The 15,584-nt window shown below is 38.7% G+C and overlaps 1 protein-coding gene across 5 annotated transcripts in view; it reads right to left on the bottom strand.

Moving 5' to 3' along the window:
- The window catches only part of YES1 (YES proto-oncogene 1, Src family tyrosine kinase), a 50,550-nt gene that overhangs the window by 19,190 nt on the left and 15,776 nt on the right, over positions 1 to 15,584 (bottom strand). For 4 of the 5 annotated variants that reach the window (XM_084779704.1, XM_084779706.1, XM_084779705.1 and 1 more), the window contains exons 2-7: positions 10,691 to 10,963; positions 5,842 to 5,941; positions 4,131 to 4,229; positions 2,802 to 2,905; positions 2,565 to 2,714; positions 101 to 256 (exon numbers count right to left, since the gene is read on the bottom strand). In XM_084779704.1, the coding sequence (XP_084635830.1) occupies positions 101 to 256; positions 2,565 to 2,714; positions 2,802 to 2,905; positions 4,131 to 4,229; positions 5,842 to 5,941; positions 10,691 to 10,955 (874 nt within the window). In that variant the 5' untranslated portion in view covers positions 10,956 to 10,963. Of the gene's footprint in view, positions 1 to 100; positions 257 to 2,564; positions 2,715 to 2,801; positions 2,906 to 4,130; positions 4,230 to 5,841; positions 5,942 to 10,690; positions 10,964 to 12,089; positions 12,174 to 15,584 lie in introns of all 5 variants that reach the window. The other variant, XM_084779703.1, reaches the window with a different exon arrangement.

Here is a 15,584-nt window from a genome sequence, read left to right as displayed (position 1 = left end):
ATATAATGAAATATATATTGCTCATATTTTGTATTTTGCTACTTTAATTTATGGTTCCATAATAACAAAATGAAGTAACAATGAAGCTCAGGCTTCTTACCCATCCATACTTCGCCAAAGCATCCTTGACCTAGTTTAACCTCTAGTCGTAAAGAGTCTCGAGGGATTTCCCAAGCATCTTTTGCTAGACCTTGAGTCTGGGGTTTCACAGTTGGACACACAGTTGTTAACTTGTGGCATAAACCATCAGCATGTTCTAGATAAATGAACAGGAAACACTGTAAATGAATTACTTTCAGAGTTGAGACAAATAGAATATTAGTGTGTGTACTCATGATTATTTATATATTTGGTTTTTGAGACAGGATCTCACTAGGTAGCCTTGACTGGCCTGGAACTCACTATGTAGACTAAGTTGGCTTTGAACTCAGAGATTTACCTGCTTCTAGGATTAAAGGTGTATGTCACCATACCTGGCTTATTATTTGTTTTTTTTTTTTTTTAAAGCTTAAGTCATTGAATTAGAATCACAATTTCCTATCAGTTTTACTCTAAAAAAAAAAAAAACACATAAAATGAAGCTTTCTAGAAGAAAAAAGATGAAGTATATACAACTTAAACATTTTAGAAATACATTTTATGTTAATATTTATTGAATATGTATGCTTATGTTATTGTGTTTATCTATATGGCCTTTTCATATAAACTGACCTTGGAAAACCTATGAACTTTCCCAAGGACTCAGGTAGTATTCAAATACAGGTCTATCTGGCTCCAAAATTCCACTCTGCTTTTGGCAGGTAGACAGGGTATCTGAGAGCTGAATTCAGATTCTTCCAGCCTTAGCCCTCCTAAGTGCTAAGATTGCACCACAGTTTAAAGCTCTGCTTTTGACCAGGCATAGTGGTGCATGCCTTTAATTCCAGAACTTGGGATGCAGAGGCAGGTGGATCGCTGTGAGTTTGAGGCCAGCCTGGTCTACAAAGCGAGTCCAGGACAGCCAGGGCTGTTACACAGAGAAACCTTGATTCAAAAAACAAACAAACAAAACAAAACAAGCTCTGCTTTTGACCACTAGGTTTGATGTATTCCCCTCAAGGAGCTGCATCATTAGTTGTTACTTCTAACAACCACTAATTCGTAAAACTGAAAAATCAAGAAAGAAACTGGTGTAAAGGATTGAACTTTAAATAAAGGAGACCTTAAGTCAGCTAGTCCAGATTCATAATGGCTTGGTTTACGTACCCTGCTTATAAAAAAACCTCTCTTTGTAAGTGAGACACATTTCCTCCCATTCTCATCAAGCAACCACTTAAATTCACATTGTAACCAGGGCAATTACAAGTAACACTAGCTCAGTAACATGTTCGATCAATGCCATACTTGCCAATTGACTTTATAGTTTCAGTTTGCTGCTGTCACAGAAGAATTGCCATGGAAACCTCCCCTTTTGCAGTACCAATTATTTAAAGGCTTTCAGACACATTTACATATCCAATTGGCAATGAAAAAATTTAAGACACAAGACTCCAAAATAGATTACTTTTCAAAGGTCCTTGAAAGACAAGAATGTCTATAGTTGCTATAGGTTCATTTTCTTGGGTAAAAAATAGCACCTTCAAATTGAATTTTGTAGGGTATATATTTTAGGAAGTCTTAAAAGATTCAGCTTCTACAGAAGGGAATCAAAGAAGACATCTGAGAGCTTTTGACTCTGTCTTTTCTTTATGCAGTGATGGGGAGAAAATCTTGGCACATATAATTAAGTACTTTACCACTAAGCTACAATCTTAAGTCTGAGATAGCTCTTGTTTATTTGGTTTGTTTTTTGTTTTTGTTTTCCAAGACAGGGTCTCTCTGTATAGACTTGGCTATCCTGGACCCACTTTGTAGACCAGGTTGCCTGGAACTCACAGTGATCCACCTGCTTCTGCCTCCCAAGTGTTGGGAATAAAGGCGTGTACCACCACACCTGATTTGAGATAGCTTTTTTATATTACAAGTTTAACTTCAGCCACTTAGTATTCATAAAGTATTTGCTGTCACATTTTAAAATTTAATTATTGTCACAATCTATCTTAGCATTTATACATTATGATCTGAAACTCCAATATAAACACTATGCCAGTAGCGAACAGTGATTCCAATAATAGTCTGATTTTAGCATGACATTCAATAACCCAATTCTTTATTTTTTTTGAGGAAGGATCCTGCTACGTTGCCTGGGCTACATGTGACTCTTATTTCTTTCTCATTTTGAAACTAGAGCAGAGCATCAGCAATATGAGTCAGCTGGTACTTGTGGCCAAGACTGACAACTTAAATTTCATCCCCAGGACTCACACAGTATAAGGAGAGAACTGATTCTGTAAATTTTCCCTGGCCTTCACGCGTGTACCACAGCATGTGTGTTCACACACTAAATAACTAAAAAAACCCAAAACCCAAAACACCAACATCTCTGTGTATAGATATAAATGAGTATATTAAAGCCTAATAGATAGACTTGCCCTCTCAAAAGAGAATGTAAGAAATTAAATCCTACCTCTGAAGCGCTAACCTACCTGTATAGTGCTTCACCAGTTTCTGCAGAGTATCAAATTGAGCTCTGGTTGTGATGTAGTATCCACCATTGTCAAGTTTCCTGATTTTGTAATGTTTCACATTGTCACCCCTTACCTCATCCCAATCACGAATCGAGAGGGAATAAGCACCTGGGGGTTGAGGGAACACACACTTTTACTGCAGCTCCCTCCAACTGTGCCTAAGGCACTCTATGCACTATAATGTTATACTCATACCTTTAGTAGTTTCACTTTCTCTTACTAAGAATATACCTCGCTGATTCCCAGGATTCAGAAGTAATCTCTCGGCATCTTTTCTCCCCATTTTGCCAAAATACCATCTGAAAAGAAATGATGTTTTGAGTTAGAAAGGTACGAGGATCAGAAAAATTACATACATGTACCAATAAGAACGAAGTAAGATAGCCAGGGAGTGGCGGCATCTTTAATTCTAGCACTTGGGAGGCAGAGGCAGGCAGATCTCTGAGTTTGAGGCCAGCCTGGTCTAGAGAGAGTTCCAGGACAGTCACGGCTATATAGAGAAACCCTGTCTTGAAAAACCAAAAAGAATGGAGTGTGACAGACAGGAAAGATGACAAAGAATAGCTATAAAACATAACTTAGAACATACTAACATACTAAAACTATAATATTTTTTCTCTTTTCTTTCTTCCTTTTTTTTTTTAAAGACAGGGTTTCTCTGTGTACCTTGGCTGTCCAGGACTTACTTTATAGACCAGGGAATTTTCAGTGATCCATCCACCTGTCTCCACCATCTGGAGTGCTGGGATTATATGAGTACCCCACCACACCTGGCTAGTAGAACTATTTTTACATATTAAACAGGAGAATTAAAGGATAAAAATGTTAACTGTAGAAATGTGCTAATAGTTTTCCCATGTACTATCTATTTAACATGCTTTTAAATTCCCCTGACCAGCCAGAAAACCAGTAAATAGAGAAGAAAAGACAGAAAATACAGGTGGAAAATCTGTCAGTGACAGGGAAATAATTCTTTGGAAACAATGTGATCATTTGTATTCGGTAAGAAGCAAGTAGATAATAACAAAATTTTAAGGGATTCCAAATTTGTGTGGGTTTGATTTAATAAAGTTTAGTGATAAAAAATGATAGTCAGTGCTGTAGGAGAGTTCACAGAATATTGAGGAAGACAAAAAACCAAACAAAGAGCAACAAAAGTAGTAGCAGAAGACCACTGTTGTAATGATTTGTATCAGTAAAAACAAGCATCACTACAATACATATCTGTGCAAGGAGCTGAAGTGACAGTCTATGGAGTACAAAAAAAAAAATGAGTTTTAAAAATGACAAAAAAAAAAAAAAGGGAAAGAGACTAAATACAATGTAGAATGATTAGTGCAGATTTACTTATTGTGTGAGAAGACACAATATTAATTATTAATTCTCAAATAGCATTTATTAATATGATACATTAGCTGAATTAAGACTGGTATATAACTGCGTGTAAAGTTGTGGTTATGTAGAATGTGCATTAGAACATTTTAACAGTCAAAATGATTAATAAAATATGAAGTAGCACCATACTCTTCTGCCTGGATGGAATCCGCAGGCGCTACGTAATTGCTCGGGATATAGCCATTCTTTCCGGTAGCAATTGATCTTGCTTCCCACCAATCTCCTTCCCTGCAACACAAAAATCAGCAATCACCATAACGTAACTCTTACCCAAGGTGTAATTTCTTATCTCAATCAAATAACAAAAACTGCTTCCACTTTTATCTGGACTTTTATGGATTAATCAGACCAAGAGTTGAACTAAAATGAACAATATTTTAAAAAGCTGGTTACATGAATTAAGATCACAAAAGCACTGCATCTTGAATTCTACTTACCTTTTTATGTTAATTATTTCAATTAAAGCTAATAAGCTGTGCTAAACAAAGAAATTTACTAAATTTTAAATAAAATTTTAGTAGTTTGAGAATTTATTTGTATGCCACTACAATTAAAGGATATCATTTAAGGATTTTAATATATTCAGAGTTGTATAGTTATCAAAATAGTACATCTTAGAACATTTCACCACCTTAAAAACCCTGGGCTGGCAAGATAGCTCAGTAGGTGAAGGCATTTCCCGTGCAAGACAATGACCTAAATTAATCCCCAGAGACAGTGTACAGGAGGGAGGCAAGAACCAACCACTCCAAGCTGTCCTCTGGCCTCCACAAATGAGCCCATAAGCACATGATACACGTACTAATATATAAGTAAAGCTGAAAGAGAAAGAGAGAAAGGAAGGAACAGAAGAGTGAACAAACAAGCAAGGACTCAGGTATAGTTTAGTGACTGGCCTTGCACACTGGAGGCTCTGGATTCTATCACCACTCAAACAAGCACCCCCACAAAGTTGTCCCAGCAAAAGAAACAGTATGAAGAGAGTTGGAAAATACTGTACTAAAAGTATTCCAAGTACTTCATTATTGCTGATGGCACAATGAGAAAGGGTAGAAGCACAGGGCAAATTCCTGATTATTACTGTTGTTGCTCTTTATGGTCATTGTTAGTTAGTTACTCAAGGCTCTCAAGGCAAAGAGACACAATCACAGTTATGCTCTACAACAGGAAGTGGTAACAGATGGTAAGACAAGAATGGATGGAAACATGACTAGAGAAGCAGAGAGACCATAAGTATGTGTTTGAGAAGTTACAAAGTGGTTGTTACGCTTGCGAATGAGATTACAAAATCTGCTACATAACAAACATAAACTTTTCTATGGCAGACCACTAAATGACAAGGTCTAAGGAAACGTAAGAAAAGCACAATTTTGTAAGTTTCAGAGTACAAAGGTTCCATATCCAGCCCCCACAAATAAGATTTTTAGGTCACCTGGTATTTATATAAATATAGATTTCTCTTCCTAAAGATCGTTTTACGAGGGAAATCATTTTGGAGACAGGAACTTGGTATGCATGTAGATAGGCCATGATGACCCTGAACTCACTATGCAACCTTGACTAGCCTCAAACTCAAGATTTTGTCTTAGCCTCTCCAGTGCTGGGATGGTAGGTATGTGCACCACCCTTACTGTTTATAGACTGATTCCAAGAGCACAATCTGCAGAAGCAGTAACGTTGCCTACAGCATGGTATGCAGTGTGTTTCAGGAAGGTAAATGTATTGTTCAACCCAGGGCACAGACCCCGCACCCCACCACTCTCAGCTCCGATCACCAACTCCATCCATGGTCCAACGTACAGACCAGGTTTCTCTCTTACAAAATACACACAAAACTTACGTATTGTTAATTATTTGAAATCTTTCACCCTTCTTAAAGGAAAGGTCTTCTGTAGTTCTAGCTTCATAATCATATAAGGCCACAAATATAGTGACACCACCTGGCACAGGAAAAAAAGAACAAGGTAAGGGATACACATGAATTCATAAACAAAGTGCTGACTGTTGCCAGGAAAAGCTTAAGCTCAGTTTCCTCCGTGTTGTAGTATTTATTTTTAGAAGTTGGGTTTTGAGTAAGATGTTCTCCTAAGGCTTCCAGTGAAACCAGTGTGTACTTTAAAAATTCTGAAATTCTATAAACCCTAAAATAAATGTAATTTCATTTCTGAAGCAACATTTCTGGCTAGAAAAGACAGCCACATTGCTGAGAAAAAGCACACAGACTGTTGGTACTTGTCTTCAATTCCTTATCCACAATAGGAAGCTATTTCTGTCTATAATCATTAAAAGTGATTATTATTGGTTAACTTAAGGCTCACTTTATACTTAAAAATAAAAATATTGCATTTGTCTTAAAAGCTAAGGGTATGAGGGAGATTACAGTTGGGACGTAATGTTAATAAATTATAATAAAAAAGTTAAGGGTATTCTTAGTATGAATTATACAGTATAAACTCAAAAAATAGTCACCAGAACTAGCAATGTGTGAATATAGTTAAAAAGATGAACATATTTAACATCTAATCTATTATGTGCAATTAAAATAACAGAGCAGATATACACAATAAAAATGATATTGCAGTGTTTAAAAATACTTCAAAGCAGATATTCCAGTTTTTAAAATACAGTATATCACTTATAAGAGATGTATACATTTATCAAGTATAATAAAATATTTTGAAAAATATATAGATTATAGAATGGTTAAATCAAGTTACATCATAGTATTCACTTTTTGGGGGCAAACTTAAAATCTACTTTTACCAACTTTCAATATTATTACTAAGCGGAGTCACAGAGTTGTACAATAAAATTCTTGAACTTACTTCTGAAAATTTGTATCTTTTAACCAACTTTTCTTCTGAGACGAAAGGATCAAATACTTAGCCCCCTACATGCAAGGTCAGTCTACTCCTGAGCTATACTCCTAGACCTGACCACTGATGAACATATTCTTTGTGAGACAAGGCCTCACCGTGTGCACCAGGCTGGCATCCAACTCAGAGAGATCTGCCTGCATCTGCCTCCTGAGTACTGGGATACTAAAGATGTGTGCCACCACATCCAGTTTTGATCAAGATAAGTCTTAACCCAATTATGTATAAACTCGACCTAGTACAGTTGATTGACTTGCTGCATCCATTATTAGTTTTACATACATCAATATTTTTAAGGAATAGGAGAGATAAAAGGCACGCAGTAAAATTACAAAGGAGTGATAAGTACAAATGCTGTGACATGGAAAATGCGTTATAAAACTTGCTGCCTATAAAGACAAAGTAGTAGAAAAGCAAAGGTATAAGAGCACATTCATACACAGCATCACCTCACCTGGCTGGCTTCTCCCCTCAGCTTTAGTCATCAATCAACTTTCTTATTTGATATCTCTACTTCAATATCTAGTAAGCATTTAAATTTTATTATAAACAAATAAAGCTCTTGGTTTTCTTTTTTAATCTGTATTTGCCAAGTCATTTCTCTAGTTCTAGGTCTAAATTGGGTGATTTACTTACTTCCTATGGCACCTCTCACTAGGAATTTTAGCATTTCTACTCTGCTTCACTATCATCCATTCTCCACACAGCAGCTAGAATGAGTTTTAATTCCTTTTCAAAATTTATTTAAGTGCACACATATTTAAGTGTATGTGTGTGTGAGTGTAGGCCACATGTGTGCAGGTGCCTGAGGCCACAGAAAGGGTGTTGGATCTCTTTGAACTAGAGTTACAGGTAGTTCTGAGCTGCCTGATATTGATGCTCAGAACCAAATCAAGGTCCTCTGGAAAAGCACCAAGTGCTCTTAACTCCTGAGACATCTCTACAACTCCGAGAGTGTTTTAAAAGAGGAAATCCAAATAAACTCCTTTCTTTGCATCTCAAAGCTTCTTTCTGGCTTTGAATAACACCTGAACTATTTCCTCCAGTCTGTGACCCTAGCAACTCCCTGTCCTGTCTATCTAGTCTATACAGTTCTCCATCTATGTACATCTGTCTTTTGCTTTTTGTTTGGTTTTCTGTGTAGCCTTGGCTGTCCTGAACTCGCTTTGTAGAACAGGCTGGCCTCGAACTCACAGCGATCCACCTGCCTCTGCCTCCTGAGTGCTGGGATTAAAGGCGTGCGCCACCACGCCCGGCTACATTTGTCTTTTAAAGTTCCAAGTCTATTTATACTTCTTGAATTCTGTTTGTTATTTTTGTTATTTTGCTTTTTCTTTCTCTAGCTCCACAAATAGAATATATCTATCAATCAAGTATCAGTTCAAATGATTTATTCCTAAGATGGCTTTCTGTACCAACTACAGGGCTTTCACCAATGATCTTGTTTTCAACTTCACAATACTTAAATACTACTACTGATGACTATTTTTGGGTGTTTACTCACTAACTATTATTAAACTGTTATAACGTAAACTCCACTAGCTTCAGAAACTTTGTGTTGCTCACTTCTCTATACCTTGTACAACAAATTCTGCCCGTCCTGTCCCCGCCCCCCCCCCACCTATTAAATGAACATCTATGAATGGAGTATTTCATACAAGTGATTTGCTTGAGTATTGGGAATGGATCTGGGAAGAGATGCGGGAGGACTGTATCAGGTGACAATGATCAAACACATTGTATGCATGCATATAATTTGTAATTAAAGACACTATTTTTAAAAAAAATATGATGATGATGATGATGTATACAGTGGTCTATTGCATGTACACCTGCAGATCAGAAGAGGGCTTTAGATCTCATTATAGATGGTTGCGAGCCACCATGTGGTTGCTGGGAATTGAACTCAGGAGGGGCAGTCACTGCTCTTAAGTTCTGAGCCACCTCTCTAGCCCCCAAACCTATTTGTAAAAATTGCTTTAAGTAACTAAAAAAAGTCTTTGTATCAACATTTATTTATTCTGGCCATTTTGAATTACTAACTTTTCTAAGCAATTTCAAGGCTTGTGTTAACTATCAGAAAATAGCATCATGCTCGTTGATTGTATTGACTTAGCACTTATAGTTGGGAGGCTGAAATCAGGACTGTGATCAACTATCACCCTCTGGACGCTATCAAAATAGATGCAGTACATGGCAGTCCTCTGCTACTGCTCCTGGTCGGGAGGTTAGCAGACTAAGGAATGAATGTGTAGTCCGTGCTTGTAGAAGAATATTTCTCTTTTGCCGCATTGATTACTAGCAAGGACACCATTCCACCTGTCCTTGATAGCTGTTTACACCCCAGACTGAGGTGGGCGCTCCAAGGGTTAAAGGAAGGATGAAAGTAATGCTATATCTTGCAGACATCATGGAACTCTCACATCAGGAAACCCAGAGCGCGTTCTTTTCTAAGCCAGCTGTGCTTTGTTATTTCAAGAGAAAAGCATCCTAATATGGGAGGCTTGGGCAAAAGAGCTTATTTTCTTTTTAAAAATCTACACTTTTAGGACTTCCTGATTCCACAACAAGATTGTCAACTATCACTTCTTGCCATCCTCTGAAAGGAAATGACAATGTAATAAATGGAATTCTGGACCAGGGCACTAAATCTCTTGCTTATCAACTGTGACTCTGGAAAAAAATGATCTGAACTCTGAACTTCAAGATTTTCCTTTTTAAAAACCCCTACTTGGGCCAGTGATATGGCTCAGCTAATAAAGGTGCTTGCTAACAACACTGATGACTGACTTCTACATGTACACTATGGGGCATGTAAGAGCATACACACAAAATAAATAAATGGAATAAAATCAATATCTGATAGAAAATGTGCTATTGTTACTAAACTGACATAATTAACTTATTAAATAAATAACATAGCACATTAATACCAGATAGCACTTTACAGTTGTGAAGAGCTAGCAAATTAAGTGCACATCAGTAATCCCAGCATTTGGGAGGCAAAGGTAGGTGGATTTCTGTGAGTTCAAGACCAGCCTGGTCTACAAAGTGAGTTCAGGACAGCCAAGGCTACACAGAGAAACACTGTCTCAAAAAACAAAACAAAACAAAACAAAACAAAAACGAAAACACAAACAAAATATAAAAACAAAACAGAAAAAAGAAAAGCTAGCAAATTGCTGGAATAGAAAAGAAGGATGCTTTCAAATCTTGTATTCCCAGTGCCTGCCATATAGTAGCCGCTCAATAATTACTTGGGTAATAGGTTAGTGAAACAAGTTATGGTCACTACTATTACCAAATTTCCCAGAAGCCTATCGTGTGTATACTAAGACTCCAGTGCAAGAAATACAGCTCCAGGGCCAAATATGTTATTTTGGAGGCTTTTTTGATCCCCAGCTGTATGAAAATAGAAACAAAAACTGAAAATTTGAAGGTGGTATGGCTGCACAGTGAGATCCTATCTCAAAACTTACTGTTTTTTGTTAGAGACTTTATTTGTTCACACAGCTTTTTAAAAAAATATATTTTATTAATTTATTCATGTTACATCTGAGTTGTTATCCCATCCCTTGTATCCTCCCATTCCTCCCTCCCATCTTACTCCCCTCCCCTATGACTGTGACTGAGGAGGACCTCCCCCCTCCCCACATATGCTCATAGGGTATCAAGTCTCTTCTTGGTAGCCTGCTATCCTTCCTCACACAACTTTTTGATTAGTTTGCTAGTAAGAAACTTTTCCTAACAGCCAGACCTGAAGTATGTAAAGCCCAAGGTAATATGTTCTGCAACTGTCCATTTAAACCTCACCTGTTAAGCCTGCAGGATATGAACTTGGCACCACTGAGAATGAGGAAGATGCTCCTCCAAAAGGAGTCACCCCAGAGGACCCTCCAAATGGTGTCATGGAAAGACTGTTAAAATTAGCCGATGCTCCCTTTGTGGAAGAGGTCGGGGCAACTGTAGAATGTTCAGTTCCATAATGACTGGTACTTGTGCTTACAGGCTCTGGAGGGTTTTCCGGTGTATATTTAATGGCTGGACTTTTGTTTTCTTTACTTTTAATGCAGCCCATTATCAAATCTGCAGAGGCAATAAGGCAAGTATTTGAAAATTAGTTAACATACAGGGAACTTCAAAAAGATACAATTGAGCCCAATGTGGTGGCACATGCTTTTAATTCCAGCAATCAGGATGTAGAGGCAGGTGATCTTTGCGAGTTTGAGGTCTGCCCAAAAAGATTACTTTGAGCAAGGCATCCCCTGTCTTCCTCCCCTGCAAAAAGATGTTTTAAGAAAACAACACTAAATATAAAAGAACAATTAACAAAAACATGTGTTCAACCTCCCAGTCAACACAAAATTTAAAAGTTACTCCTTTTGATTATCACTTTGGAAAATTCTAACAATACTTAAAGCTTAATACTTAATACTTAAAGTGAGACTTGTGATCCCAGGAGGAGAGCCCCGGGTGAAGGAGAAGGTTGAGGAAGCCATGAGGGAGTCACCATGGCAACAAAGATGGAGCAGGAGCAGCCAGGGTGAGACAAGATGACAGGTAACAAGGCACATGGAGATAGTCTAGACCAGCATATTCAGGTTAAAATAGATGAGTATTTGCCCAGGTATAGTACTTAAAGATTATTAATAAATGTAATAGGTCTCTGTATCATTATTTGTGAGCTAGAACGAGCATAGAAAAGCCCAACCTTTTTATTTTACCCATACAGCTACAATCCTGGCCATTTCATCTCACATGTTATAGATTTAAGATGTAGCTTTGTTTTAAAGTAACTGCCAGGTACAAACAAGAGTTAAGATATATTTGGTGGTAGTGGTGTTTGTGTTTGGGGATGGGGGTTGTTGGTGAAATGGTTTAGTGCAATGGTTCTCAAACTGTGGGTCAGGACCTTCTTGGCAAACCTTTATCTCCAAAGTATTTACATTTTGACTCATAACAGTAGCAAAATTACTGTTATTAAGGTAGCAACAAAAATAATTTTATGATTGGGGGTCACCACAACATGAGGAACTGTATTAAAGGATTGCAGCATTAGGAAGGTTGAGAGCCACTAGTAAAAGAACTTGCCACTTGAGCTGGCCATGGTGGCACATGCCTTTAATCCCAGAGAAGAAGGCAGAGGCAGGCAGAGTTCCAGGCCAGGGCCAGGGCTATTACACAGAGAAAGCTCTAGCTGTCCTGGACTTACCTTGTAGACCAGCCTGGTCTTGAACTCACAGAGATCTGTCTGCCTCTGCCTCCTGAGTGGTGGGATTACAAGCAGGCACCTTATCTTGAAAAACAAACAAACAAACAAACAAACAAACAACTTGTCACTCAAATCCGATGACCTGACTTCCATTCCAAGAACTCAGATAAAAAGCCAGATGCAGTGGCATGCGCCTGTAACCCCAGCAGCCCTGTAACGGGAGGCAGCGACAGGAGAATACATTGAAAGGAGAAGTAAGGCAGATCTTGCTTCAACAAGGCAGGAGGCATAGATTGACTTTTTTCAAATAAAAAGAGAATGTTTCAAATCATTCATTTCATGAAGCCAGAAGAGTGTGTCAGATGCCCTGGAATGTGAGCTGCCATGTTGGTGCTGGGAATCAAACCCAGGTCCTCAGGAAGAGCAGCCAGTGTTCTTAACTATTGAGGCATTTCTCCAGCCAAATAACTGACCTTTTTTCTTCTTGTTTGTTGTAAAGAACAGATCCTTGAAAGTTGTACTCTGATCTTTACATGTATACCATACTACACATGTACACACGTACACACACAAGAAATGCAAAATTATAAAAGACCAGATTTTTTTGAGTTCCAAACTCTACTGACTTAGATATGTCTTAACATAAATTAGATCACAAGAAGAGATAGTTCCCCTATTTTAAAAAATTGGTCCCACACTAAGTATAAGAAACAATACTGTGAAATCTGAAAAATGATAGAGAGGAGAAAGGTACAAAATACCAGAGAATAGAAAAATACTTTTTTGTTTATTTTATTTTTTATTATGCACTATCAGACTGAACTTTAATTTAGAGTTGATGATAGGGATTTACATTTTGATGTAGGAATATTTGTTGATTAAGGCAGATTATACCAAACAAAGGAAAATATTGACATTTAGAAAGGGGCTGGAGAGATGGCTCAGCCGTTAAGAGCACCATCTGCTCTTCCAGAGGTCCTGAGCTCAATTCCCAGCAACCACATGGTGATGGCTCACAACCATCTATAGTGAAATGCGTTGCCCTCTTCTGGTGTGCAGGGACACATGCAGGTAGAGCACTGTAGTAAATAAATAAATCCTAAAAAAAAAAAAAAAAAAAAAGTAGGAAGTGAAGTAACCCAGACCCAGAAAGACATGCATGGCATGTACTCACTTATAAGCAGATATTAGCCACAAAACACAGAATAACCATGCTACAATCCAAAGACCCAAAGAAGTCAAGGAGGGCCCAAGGGAAGATGCTGAATCTCATTCAGAAGAGAAAATAAAATAGATGTCAGAAGTGGATGGATGGAGGGAGCTGTGTAAGGGGGGAGGGTAACAGCAATGGAGATCAAGTGTGGGAGAGTCAGGGATGGGGGAAAGGGAGGAGAGGACCAGGAGAGAACAGAAATTGGTGGGGGAGCATCTCTAGGACAGGCAAGGCCCCAGGAGTCTATGGGGTGACTCTGGCTGTAGCCAGGTAAGACTTCCAGTGGAAGGAGGTAGAAGAATAGTTTAAGTGAGGCCCTGAATGTTAAGGAAAGGAAGCAATGCAAAGGAAGTGGCTGTTACAGCAATCTTAAGGTTCTCGTAAAGTATGAAAGTATTTATAAATGAAAATTATTGAAACCCTTTGTCTCAGATACTATCACAGTTTTTACATAAAATGTTTTCGTCGTCCCCCCCACCCCCGCCAAAGTTACTGAGGTATAATTTAAATGTACACATCTGCATGAGTTCAACTGTGTTTTGGCAAGTGTGTAAAACTTGACAACCAACACTGTAATCACAACATCCAGACACACAATGTTTTGGTCCTTCCTTCCCCAGACATCCCCACCACAGCCCTGCATAACCACTACGCAGCTGCTTCTAATTAAAGATTCAGCTTTTCTAAAATTTCTCATAGAGGGAATCACAAAAGCAAGGTTAGGGTTATCTTGAAAATTAAATACTGTGTCTCTGAGACAGTTCCATAGATATAATTAGCTCATTAATTTTTTGGCATTTTTTTGCTTAATGTGTTATTTATTCCAGTTTTGGGCTATAAGCATTCCAGCAAATCTTTTGGTTATTATTCTCCCCACCCTTAGAAATAGCTAGGAATGGAAATGGTTCATCATATGAGATGAAGTTAAAGACTCTTTTCCTCTATGAAGCTGTTTATCTGTTTTCTATATAATCTGCTCTACTATGAAACCAGTCATATGAATTCCAGTTGCTTTACCTATTTAACACTTGCTGTGGGTGGGTGGCCTGCCTTCTGGCCCTTGGGTGGAAGAGTGTCCACAACTCTGAGGTGGGGCGGTGTTCCAAGGGTATCCTGAGGCTCAGGAGCCCAGGAAGCTCAAGCTCTGAGAGGAGGCCTCCTCAACAGAGATGCTGCAGCTCTCTGGGGTCATAGCAAGCAGTAAATCTAGGAGTGGCTGTCTCTGCTCCTGGGAGAAGGCAGCAGGTAACTGGGCAGATACAACCTTTACATAGGGTTTATTAGGGGGTGGAGCTTTCTGGGGTGGGGAGTTCCAGAGTGTAGATTGGTAGGATTTTAAATCCTGAGCTGGGGGAAGCTCAGAGATTGGTGGGTTTTAGTGATGCTCAGGGATTGGTTAGCTTTTCTGCTCTGGGATGGGTGAGGTTTTGTTCAGACTTTCATCCCAAATTAGCATAATCTGGGATGAGTCCTACTGAGGGGCTGGGCTGGAGATGGCAGTTACAGAGGTCTGGGAGGAGGAGCTGGGCTGCTGGTGCTTTCTCAGGCAGAGGTCTGGCCACTTTTCTGCCTTGAGGGGTTTTAAAGTTTACAAAGTGCCCAAAATGTACAGAATCCACTGTGAAGGCAGTAGGTTGAATCAGGAAAGGTCATCATCATGGATAGCTCCTGTGGAGGTGGCAGTAGGTATAATATCTGAGGCAGGAAAGGTGTAGTCACTATGGACAGCCCCTGCTGGGGTGCAGACAGGAGTGGCCATTTTGTCTTCCATCTCCACAGCCCCAGGGTACTAAGGAGGGCCTGACTGCCCTGAGGTGGGAAGGAGAACTGAATGGCAGTGAGCCACTAGAAATTTTAGTGGCCTATTTCTCAAAGGTTAGACATAACTCTTGGGGAGGGGGGCCAGTGGGCAGCTGTGGCTCTGGGCTCTTTCCACTGCTGGGGGTGGCTTTGATCACTGCTAGCCACCCCAGAGATGAAAGTGTTACACAAGGCCAGGGCCCTGGCCTCTGCAGGAACAGTATGCCAACACACTGTCTCAAAAAACCAAAAAGTTCTGTCCTGTTATCAATAAACTAAATACTTAAAAAATGGGGTTTGTACACATTAGGCGTTCAATAAATGTTTACCATTCAATATTAGCTTTTGATAATTGATTCAAAATCATTGCTACTCTAATTCTATAGATACCTACAAGTTAAAAAGGTACAGCAAATTCTAATTTTGCTTTTTAAATAGGTTTTTTTCCTCCTAAAAGTTCATAAATAGCATAGGCAAGCAAT

The sequence above is a fragment of the Acomys minous genome (genome assembly GCF_964271855.1).
Source record: "Acomys minous genome assembly, chromosome: 4".
Taxonomy (NCBI): Eukaryota; Metazoa; Chordata; class Mammalia; order Rodentia; family Muridae; genus Acomys; species Acomys minous.
Note: the sequence above shows the minus strand (reverse complement) of the source record. Positions and strands in the feature narration are given on the sequence as shown.